The 12190-nt window shown below is 35.4% G+C and overlaps 1 protein-coding gene across 3 annotated transcripts in view; it reads right to left on the reverse strand.

Annotated features, from left to right (window-relative positions):
* Slc10a7 (solute carrier family 10 member 7) overlaps positions 1-12190 on the reverse strand; it is a 245218-nt gene that overhangs the window by 158148 nt on the left and 74880 nt on the right. For all 3 annotated transcript variants that reach the window (XR_015443972.1, XM_004868926.3, XM_087193354.1), the window contains one exon: positions 10292-10330. Coding sequence is in view for 1 of the 3 variants with exons in the window: in XM_004868926.3 (XP_004868983.1) it covers positions 10292-10330 (39 nt within the window). In the remaining 2 variants the exon portion in view is untranslated. The remainder of the gene's footprint in view (positions 1-10291; positions 10331-12190) is intronic.

Below are 12190 nucleotides of genomic sequence, written 5' to 3' on the forward strand. Positions count from 1 at the left end.
TCTAATGCCTCCTAGACATGGATTTGGCCTAGTTTTTAGTCACCATTGTATTTATTGTTTCAGACTTACATATATTTACACCCTTTCTCTAGGACACTGTTTATTTCTTTTTCAGCACTGCCTAAAAATTCAGCTTTCACTTTTCAATTTAACTGTTATGTATTTCAAGAGTTGTTAAAGCCTAAATTGTAATGAAAAAATACTTCAATTCTTTATAATGCTATATAATGGCAATCACTTATTATAACTTTTTATTTATGTCTACAGCAATTTAAACATATTTAATAATCACAGATGTAGCAATTTTCATGGGAAACTCTCTGATATATAAAATCAGCTGCTTCAATAATAATAGTATATAAATTGATATTTTAATACTGAGAGATATCTGGCCTAATGTACTTTACAGAGGTTAGTACTGGAAGAAAATCTTGCAAATTATTCAATATCAAATTTAGATATGGCAATGAGTTTTCATCTCATATTAAATCAACACTGAATGTAAAGCAATACAAATTTGTGTTGCTGTAGCCTACAATTTATTGAGACTTAAAAGTTTACAGTTTAAAATCCCTTTAACAGAAAGAAAAATTCGGTAGATAAATGACCAGTTAAACAGATTATAGAATTTTTGTTGAATTAATTTAACATATAATTATAATAATGGGCATATATTTTAAGTGCATAATATATACAAGGTATTTTAAAATCACAGATACATAAAGAGAAGAGATCAACATAGTATTCACTGAACAATTTCTATATATTCACTTTAACAAATATTCTTGAGTGCTTGCTTTGTGTCAGGTGGCACAGTTGGAATTGATAGAGAAGTGAAGCAAACAAAACATATACATATCTGTCAGCAGGAAGCTTCCATTTGAATATGGGGACATGGACAATAAACATAATGGATAAGTTATATAAACTAGAAGGTAGGCATTTTATAAACAGAAAAATGGCAGGCTAACAAAGATGAGAGGTGCTGGACATGGGAGAGAAGGTCACAATTTTAAATGATACTAATCAATTATGATTTAGAATTTAGATGGAAAGTCATTTTGCTATGGCTTGAATATCTACTGAATGTGTCCCTCCTGAATTCATTTGTTGAAAATTAATCCCCATCATGAGGTATTGAGAGAATAGAAACTTTATCTAACTTGGTGTTCAGAGGCGGGGCCTTAGGGGAGTGATCAGCTTCCAAGCCTGACCACTGACAGCTTCACAAGAAGGGGGAGAGAGACCAGAATAGACACACACACACACACACCCACACACACACCCCTGCATGCATGTGTGAACACGTGACGCTCACTACAACTAAGGACTCTGCCAGCAAGAAGGCTATCACCAGATGTGGTCCCTCAACCTTGTACCTCCAGAACCAGGAGTTAAAATAAAATTCTTTTCCTTATAAAGTTATGCAGCTTCCATTAGCAGGATTGCAAAACAGACTAACCCACATTCCAAAAGTTAAATAACTGCCTCTTTGAGAGATGGCTAGAATAATGGAAGGGATGCAAACAGTGTAGGCAAGAGGTGAGTACAAGAAAATGCCAGTGTTCAAGGGGAGGACAGAGTTCACACAGGAGTGAAAGATAGAGGAGAAAAAGGGGGCGGGGCCACACAGGGAGGACCCTTGAATGGCTCAGGATATGGGAAACTGAGAGCCACTGAAGATCCTGGGGCACAGAAGGGGCTTATAAAAGTAGTGATGATAACAGATTACCAAACAACATTGGGAAGATAATGGGAAAGAAGATAGGAATCAGCTCCTGGAAATCACCAAAGGCACAGCAATGTTAATAAACATTAACTCTCCTAAACAAATAGATAAAAATACTAACTTAAGCTTCCAAGTGAAAACTAAGAACATTTTCGAAAATAATAACACAGAAAATAGCTTGAATGATTAAAAAAAAATCTTAACTTTTGACCAGTTGAGCATGCACTATTATAAAGTAAAACTACAAGCATAGCAGACATTTTATTTATTTATTTATTTACTTACTTATTTATTTTTGGTACTGGGGATCAAACTCGGGTCCTTGTGGTTGCGCAGCAGGCAGTGAAACCACTGAGCTAAATCCCTGGCCCAACACTTAATTAACTGAATGGTTTTTTGGTACCAGGGATTGAACTCGGGACCTTGTGCTTTTGAGGCAGGTGGCAAAACCACTGAGCTAAATCCCGAGCCCAGACATTTTAAATTTAATTTCTCTGCTTAGTAGAAACATCACCCTCCACCCCCCAAAAAAAAATTACTAAGGAAAAATAAACAAGTATGTGGTTATGGTTAAAAAAAAAAAAAAGAAAATATATGAACCGCAAACTCCAAACACAGCTATCATTGGACATACAGAATGGGAATCCATGTTCATCTTAGGCTGTGAAGCTTTAACTGCAGATTCCAAGACAAGAGAGTAGCCTAACTAGAAGATCATTTTTCCCTGACCAGCAAAGCCTGTTCAAGTGCCAAAAGTTAAAATCAAATGATCAAGGTTTTTAAAGTAGATTTCATTTTTTAAAAGGCCTCTATTATCTGAAGTTGTATTCACCTTAGCCTATAATCCTCCAGAAAGGAATAATTTACTATTAATTCATGTGAATATTTGCGAATTAAAGGGCTCGGTCCCACCACCTCCTGTCAGGCACACTCCTGGTAACCCCAGGGTTTCTGGGTAAGTCCCTGCCTCCTGAAGGTCCTCAGTACTGTACCTCCAATAGTGCCACCCTGTGGGCTAAACCTTTAACACATGGACCTTTGGACCACATTCAATATCCAAACTATAGCACAAGCTAAGTTCATCAACTGGTAAATTAAAGGGAATGAGTTACTACACACAACGTTGGAAGAATTACAAAAGCAAAAGCTAAGAGAAGGAAGCCAGACTCAACAGGTATATACTGCATGGTTTCAATCTTGTGACTTTCTGAAAGAGACAAAAGTACAGAGACAGATTAAAAAATTCAGTGGCTGCCAGGGGCTGAGGCGGGGAAGGAGACTGATTACAAAGGGCAAAAAGGAACTTTTGGAGGTATGAAAATCCTCTGTTTTGATTGAGGCAGTTGTTGCATGACTATCTTTGTCAAAACTCACAGAACTGTACACCCAAACTCAGTAAATTTTTCTTGGTAAAAATTACACTTCAATAAATTTGATAAAATCGATGAGGTTTGTTAATAATGAGAAAGAACTTTTAAGAAGTTCTAAAGCAAATATATATTTTCCCCATGTCCCCCAAACACATCCAACTGGGATTTAATTTTCTCATCTTAAGAATCTACAATGCAAATGAAGGCAGAAACCTTCATTGTTTGGCTCACTACACTATTATGCCCAAAATATTAGCTTGATAAATAATTATGGTAAAGTTTTGGTTTGTAGAAACAGAAGCAGGGAAATGAGAACTGTCTGCCACATTATTATGACAAGTTAGTAACTGGTGGGCATCTCCTACTAAAGGTCATAAAACAAGCAATTCTGAGGTAGGCTGGATTCAAACTGAGGGGAGTCGATCTTGGTTTTAACCAATTGCTACAACCACATTTTTTAGGAAGCCCTTTACAAACATCTTGTCTCAGAAGAATTTATAATTATTGTTTTTTACCAAAAGGGGTATAGAAACAAATACTTTTCCAGTTTGGGAATGATGACATTTTAAAAATTAATAAAAATAAAAATGAAAGTACATGGCATTTGTTAAAGGGTAATAAAATAACTCTAGTCAATTGGCTAGTTCTACACCAGTAGATTTCTTTAAATAGTAATGAAATCATTGCTTTAAAAAAATCCATCATTATTAAAATAAAAAAAAAAATTTGCCTCAGCCTTCTCCAAAATTAGATTTGTAAGTTGCTGGTCATTCCTATAATTAAATCTATGTCACAAATTTGCAAGAAAAATGGTCACTGTGACTAATGCGTTTACTTGCTATACAAGTCCTATCAGACGGCATAGAGCATTATGCTGCTAAAATGGAGTAGGTAAATATTCCATACATTTTTATTGAGTAACAAGACCATTTTTTTAAAAAACCTACAATGACTGTACTTTAGATAAGAGTTTATTTTAAAACAAACCCAAGTGCAGCAATCACAGGGTTTTCCTTCCTTGGGGATTACAGCATATTTTTAACTCCACAAATATGCCTGGCACTTCGGGACACACAGGTCCTGCTTTTCTGGACAAGCACTAAATGGAAAATACTCTATTGAAAGAAACATGAACATGTTCCGACTACCAAGGTTGCTTCTGGGAGTTTCCTCATTTGCCTTCTCCACATGGTTTTAAATCACCTATTTGATAAACTGATTGAGAACTAAACAAAAAGAACAGTGGTGCCCAAATTGTAGGTCAAAGCAAAATGACTTAAAGGCTACATGGGCAAAGAACGAGTGATTAAACTTCATTCAAATTATTTTCAATCCTTCCGAGTGCAGATAGGGAAATTTCTTGGTTCGGAATAGGTGCTAATCTCCTCCTCAACAAAAGGAAGGAAGGCACTCAGACTGTGCAGGCCGCGGAGTTCCGCTACAAAATAACAGTAGCTGTTTTCCCATCTGCTTTAATTTCACTTACCATTTATGCATGACAAGATAGCTTTGTTTCTATATATAATGTTGATGTTTTAGCTTGAAATAAATCTAAATTTAAAAAGTGGGTAAAATTTAACAAATAGTATGTGGACATGGCAAAAGCCAAACTGGTGCCGGAACACTGCAGTGAAGGCAGTTCGTCTCTTCCCTCCTCCTTGAATTTCTTATTGTTACTTATTTTTTCACATATTTATGTGTTAGGTCATTGTTTCAGTATCTAGAAATATGCTTTGAATCTAATGGGCTCCAAGTAAACACATGTTGATTTTTTGATTTTCCTGTTATGCTACAAATAGTATTTTTTTAAAAGAAAAGTATTCTGTTCCAGTAAGTTCAGCTTTCACAATGTTCATTTGCCCCAAGTGATCAAATGAAATGCATAGCACGATGATGGGTCCCATTTTGTGAAGATATAAATCAGCTTCCATTTATCTGAATGTAGTTCATAGGACAAGTTTTAAAGACCAAGATGGGCCATTCAAAAATCCTGGTTTTGTTGAGTCCTTAGCAGTACAAGGATGAACTCAAAATAGCATTCTACAAGGCAGGACTGAATACTACTTTAAAAAGAAGTTGGCTGTTTGTTTTGGCAAGCTTAATGAAAATAAGAATCTGTTTTATAAAGAAGCCATCAATGTATGGGAGGGGGCAAGGTTCCAAGGCAATAATTTTGATTGGCTAAGATTTTAAGAAAATTAAAAAGAAAATCAACATAATCCTCAAAAATCACACAGAACAAGATACTCTGTAACTGTAATTAAGTGAAAGAAAATCTAAATTAACAATTACTCTTGTCTAATAACCATTCTCATGCCTCTTCTTAACATCTGAGATTCTTGCTCTAAGTTTTAAAAAGCAGTATTACTCAGCAACCAATGAACAACAAATTCAATGTGCTTTCTTCCTTATGTTCTACATGTTGCTGAATGGATGTTTGAACAAGGCAGGAAGAATTAAAGGTCATAAACATACATCACAAGTTATTAAAACATGGCAAATAGTTTGGGGATTTCTTTTCTTTCAGCACCTGGGAAAACATCAGTTAACTATTCACCTCTAAATCTGGGCAGTAGTGGGGGGCCAGGCAGAACAAGGGAAATAGAACAACTGAGCGAGGGAAGAAAACTGTGCTGGCTAGTTCTGCTCAAGGCAATGAGTTCTTTAAACCACTGACTTGGCATGGAAAGAATGTTCATCTTAGAATAGCTCTTGCAGTTCTAGCAATTCATAAGAAAAGGATAATTATGAGAAAGAAGCCCATTTATACTTTAAATGAAGAGATTTAGAAAGTCAATGATGACTCATTTTTTTAGACTGGATGTTACATATTCACAATGATGACTTAACTTTTCTTATAACTCCCGCTGTTTCATAAACTCTTAATGTTGCTATGAATTGCTCCAATGCTGTATAACATAGGAAACACAGTTGGCATGGCCAACTTTATCACTTACTAGGGTTTCCCTTTAAGATTAGGAGTTACCAAAAATGATAAAATCTGAGGAATCTAAAAAGAAAAGTTCTACCTTTTCCTTTTAAGCTTTAACCTATAATTCTTAGAAACACTAAACACTAAATTCAGCCTCCAAACCAAAGTGCTGACATTCTAAAAAATCAGAAACTACAGTTTTGGAAAAAAATTTTTCAATAATAGTTGAATCTTGTGAAGTTAAGGAAGAAATTTTTCACTTGGTAATTTAAGAATATGCCAAATCTAAAACAAATCAAATGAGAAAGCAACATGTAAGATGGCTGAACTTGAAATACATGGTTTTACATCAAAAATATGTATTAATGTATATAAATTTCGATAGCATTTTAGTCATTCAGGGTGCACTGGCTATCAAATTTTATTAAAACCTCATCAAGAAGGAAATCTCAAATCACTCATTATGCTCTATGATTATTGTAAATTGAACAATTTAAAGGAGAGGAGGAGATAATGACATTAATTTCTTAACTTACAGCAATCCTTTGTGGCATGATTTAAAAATATTCTCCTGGTTTGAAATTTATGTAAATTGAATTCATCCATCATTAGTTATTACTAGTCTAGCTAAAAAAAACAGTTTTCTGTAACAATTAGTTCTTTAAAACACTGTTTTTTAATTAGACCCGGGACATTACTAAACTAGCTATAAATATGTACAGTATTTTATTTGGTATACCCAGGTGCCTGAAAATCAACATAAATGCCCTTAGAGTTCTTTCTCTAAATATTCTTCTAATGAAAGCCTTTCACTCAAATTTTTAAGGTAATTAAAATAAATATCCCTTTCATACTCTATTATGTATATGAAGAGGGAATGGTCACTGATCGTCACAGAATAATCATTGGAACAGTATATTTTGCAACATGTAAAGCTTAGTCAGAAGTAACCAATTCTTAATTTTATGAATCTCCATAGTTACATACATCACAAACTCATGCCAGAGCTTGGACCAATCATAATTTAAATTTTAGCTCAAAGCTGTTTCTATCATATCATCCATGCATTTTATTTAGATTATTATACTCAATCCACACCACATCTCAGTAGGTTATATACTATCACTGCTTCATTTTTATTTATTTATTTCTGTGGTACTAGATAGAAATTGAACCTAGGACCTTCACACTGAGTTATATCCTCAGCCCTTTTTGATTCTTTATTTTGAGACGCAGTCTTATTAAATCACTAAATTTCCCAGGCTGGGCTCAAATTTGCAATCCTCCTACCTCAGCCTCCCAGAGTGCTGGAATTGTAGGTAGGCGTGGGCCACCACACTCAGCTACTCTATTTTATACACAGGGAAGTTTATCTGGTTCAGGTAGCATTTAGTCAAGCTAGGATTCAAATCCAGTCTGACTTCAGAAACCACAGTAGCGCTCATAATCGTAAACTTCAAGGACAGGTGGCTAATTTCCATTTATTAAGAAATTTCCCAAATAGCTATAACACTGTCCTGTAAGAGAATAACACCATTAAACTTAAAGGTTTGCAATGCAGAATAAGCCTTCTGTAAAATGAGTCCTCTTCTTAATCCCACCTCAAGCATCAGATTGAAGCTTTTTCCTATCACTCAACTGAGACTAACATTTCTTCAAATCCTTGAAGATTGTTTTGTGTGCATTCCTTGTATGCAAAAGTGCTAGCTGCCTCTTAGCCTTTTCCTTAGTAACAGATATCTAATGTTCAGCTCTTGGCAAACTGCCACATTTCCTAACTTTTTCAGTGGCTAAGTGTGATCACGTGACTAAGTTCTGCAGTAGCAGATGATTAGTCCAAGTATGGTGCTGGAAGTCTAGGAATGTTATTTAAAGAAAGCAGAGTTAGTTTTTAGGGAGCCCTTCTGCTCTTTCCCACTACTTTACTTTGCTATTCAGATGTTTTGGCTGGAGCTCCAGCAACTATCTTAGACCATGAGGCAACCTGGAAGAAGGAAGCTGCCTGCTGTGAGTGGAAGAGGACACAACAGGGGTCTCGACTCACGAGAGATCAGGAGGCCACTAGAACAGCTTAGACGGCCTCCTATCAGATACTATGTAATAGAGAAATAAACCTTTAGTGTGCATCAGACACCATTATTTGTAGATTTTTATTTTTCCCGTCAAAGAAGCGGAACCTAATTCTCATTGAATTCAAACCCATACATATTTCATCACCCAAGGTTGGTTTGTTGAAAGCGGGGCGGGGACAGAATCATTTCTGTTATGACACTGGTGCAAACTCTCTCTGGTAATTTTCAGCTTTGGGAAAGAAAAAAGAGAAAAAGAAATGGGAGGGGAAAATGGAAAAAAGATTCTTCTGCCTCCCTGCCATTGTTAATCCATCTCCTCTTCTACTGGTACTTAGTTCTGCCCATACCTATTTCAAGGCCCAGCTCAGAAAAATCTCTTCTGCTAGGTGTTTGAATTCAGAGTGCATTCTGCTTCTGCCATTTATTTGACAATCATATATCTCTAGTCATAGCTTTTGTTCAGATTGTTAACTTTGACACTGCATTTCTTTTGCTATGTGTCACCTCCACGGCCTAGTGGGAACTTCCTCATATATCTCTGCACCCTCCACAGCTGCAAGAAACTACCTCAGAGTGGCAGGACATCAACAAATACTTTTGATTGATTAACTGAATTAAAGTATGAAAAATGGTGAGGAAAGGAAAGAGAACCGAACTAAGGAGTGAGAATGCACAACTTAGTAGTATAGAGGCAGAATAAAGTTCTAAAGAATCTCTAGACCAATGTCTTCTTCACTGGGCCTTATCACACACCTGGGGCTGGCAGAGAAATATCACAATAGCTTCAGTCAGTGCCAAGCTCTAACTGTACCACTTGGTAAGCTTGTTCTCCTCCGGCAGTGCAGTGCCTTTTGCTCCAATTTGACTTTCTCAATGAGCTACGGACACTTTTAAAAGTAAGAGACCCAACTCAAGAAGCCTTATTTGTAGTAGATGTATATGATTTCAAACCATGTAACCAATTGGTTACCAGCAAGGTCATATTTTACAGATAGGATTCTGCTGAACAATTGTGACAGCATAGAAAATAATACTCGAAGATATGACATTACTGACTTCCTAAAATATTAGAGTCTAAACTAAGTAGGCCAAAAGATCATTTTTGTCAAACAAACTTTATTATTTCTCTTCTAAAACCCAATAATAACACAGCATCACACAAAAAACATCACAATCTCTTTAAAAAAAAATAGATGTACTTCAAGCATATATTTTGTGGAAGCTACATCATTAAAAGTGTGATAAGGCTTATAGATATTAAAAGCTGTGTGATACTATGTGAAATTAATACTGTATAACAATGAGCTTAAAACCTTTAACTAATTAAACTATATACAATACAGTAACAAGTGACATAAAGAACATTTTAGACACAGGTAATTGACATTTTATCTAGATTCATGAACTAGTTCATACTCCAATAATTTTATTCTCAATTATTTATTAATTATTATACTACATATTTGTTAATGTGCTATGCACCTAAAACTATATTCTAATCTATTTTCATGAATTTAGCCAACTTTTAGGATATAAGGGATAATATTAAATTAATAGAAAATTTAGTTTCTCACTTTTAACATCCTTATAATTATATTGGTTCTACTTATGAGTTAAACTACTTTTGAATATTTGTATATAATTCATAGCTCTAAAACTCTAAAAATACTACATTTCTTGCAAATTACTCATTAATTATATCCTCATGTCAAAATTTTTTTCACAAAGATTTCTCAGAAGTCTCTAAGACAGTGGCTTCTTTGACAGTGAAATGTACAAAATAAATGACATGTCAACAAGTAAATTAGCATTCCCTTTCTGACCAGCTGGGTCATGTTTCCTTTACAACATCTCTAGTCCCATGATACAAAATAATAATAATCTAAAAGACCTCCTTAAATGATCAATATATTGATATAACCTCTATAAGGAGACATACAGTGTTTTAATTGATTCCTGAATCCATTAAATAGAATATTAACCCCAAACCTCCAAAATATATTCTAAGAAAAAATTTACTTTATTCATTAACTAATTTTCTTTAGGGTGTTGATAATGGCACATGAAAAGATTTGAAAATTTTTATATTTAATGAAAGGGTTAAAGAAATCCAGCGTTTACTAAATATTTCATACAAACAATAATACAGCAAAAGTTACAACAGATAAGTTAAACCGTGTTTACTTACCAAAAAACTTCCAAAGGCTGAATTAAATATCGCAGCTGCCTAAAGAGAAAATAAATGGGGGAAAAATTCACTAAAAGTAAATAGGAATAAGAAAAGCAAAGATTATCATTCTCCCTTCCCCCACTATTGAAACCTTTAAACACTGACCCTGTAAAGCTATGTTACTCATTGCTTACAAAAATTGCCAGTGGCCTGTACTTTACTAAGACTGATGAGCTGCAGCTTAGGAATTCATAAATAAAAGGTCTCAAAAGCAGGTGAAAAAGGTTTGCTATGAGATGCTTTGAACCTGTATGACAGTACCAAAAGAATCATCACCAATAGTAAATCAAAACCTTGTTGTTATTGATTTTGCTGCTAGGCTTAGAACAATCAGAGGTTGATTTATTCATCAAAAAAATTCATATTACTGTGAAAAGGAACAAGAATTTTAAAGGAAACATTAATTGGTCCCTGTCAGTGAGCAAGTACTATATACTACAACCACAAGGTGAGAGACATTGCTTCCTTACAACACACTTTAGAAATCTGAACAATGCAGTTAAAACCAAGAGAAGCACTGCTAATGCCACTGAATCTAAGGTAGTAACAAGCAAGAAAAACTGCAATTTAGTGCTCAAAATTCAAAGAAGAAATACTTGATTTTGGTCTTACCTAAACATCCACGAAAAGCACAGTAGGTATAAGACAGCTCTTAACTTTCAATCAAGCACTATATTCCGTGAAGCTACACCACAGTCCTGAAAGCTTTTCACATTAACCAAAAAGGAGAAAAACTTGCATAACATTCAATTTGATGAAAGAAAATGAGAGAGGGAAAATTAGGAAAAGGCAAAAGGGGGGGGGTAGAGAAATCCTATTTCCATCTCCAGCAGATCCAGAGCAGAATTAAATTAATCATCATGGACATTAGCAACCACAGTGTAGTAAAATGAGGGTGTCAGTTAGTAAGTTTGAATAAAGTCCAAAGCCAGGCTAAGAGCTCTAGCTGAAAATGCCTTCTGCCCCAGAAGAGGATGCAATAAGAGTGAATGGGTAATGAGAGCCCTGGCTCCAGAGAGCTTAGCTCTCCTATTCCAGTTCATAATTAATTCAAAGCTTTGATAATTTCATTAGATTTCTCCTTTGCTGGCCCTATCAATAAAAGATGGCACTGGACCACAGCTTCTCTGTGGCATAAACAGAGGCATAGGCACAGACCAGGGAAACCTCTGCTTCCTGATGGGGACAACGGCATATGGTGTTCCATGTTGTACTGGGAGCAGTAGAAAATTTTTTTTTTTAAAAAAGATTCAGCTAAATAAAACATTACAGATGACAACCGTAAACTACAGCAACATAATTAACACATCTTCCTGGAATCCCATTATGGATGATTCTAGGAAAGTTTTATGTATAGTGAAAAATAAAAGGATATACATGAGTGAGTTGTGGGCAGACCAACAGGGAACACTGCATTTCTACAAAATACACTCCCCCCCCACCAAACAATCTTCCTATCTCAACCCTATATTGTGCTTAAAATGGGTTTCTCTCTCTTGTTTAGTAAAGGAATGAGGTCTTCTCCTTTGAGCTCCTTTCTTCCAAATTCATTTCCTTCCAGTGCTTTTCATTAACCTTTTATCAGATAAGTGATAGGTTCGTGTAGCATTTAAAGTAACGTGGACTAAGAGAAAAGCAAGTACTAAGTACGACTCGTGAGGTCGAATCACCATATCCCCATTCTGTTCTCTTTTGTAACTCAAACCCAAGTAGCATGCTTTATAGAAGTCGGATATGATGGTGGAACCAATGACGGTGAATCTTAGGTCTCCAAAGATGCTGGACCAATTCCCCTTCGCTCCCTTGCTGTCCCTTCCCCTCTCATCTTCTCTCTGTACTGGGGACAGAACCCATGAC

This window comes from Heterocephalus glaber, unplaced genomic scaffold (assembly GCF_053883595.1).
Source record: "Heterocephalus glaber isolate CG9 unplaced genomic scaffold, H.glaber_assembly_v1.0 deba00001587, whole genome shotgun sequence".
Classification (NCBI taxonomy): Eukaryota; Metazoa; Chordata; class Mammalia; order Rodentia; family Bathyergidae; genus Heterocephalus; species Heterocephalus glaber.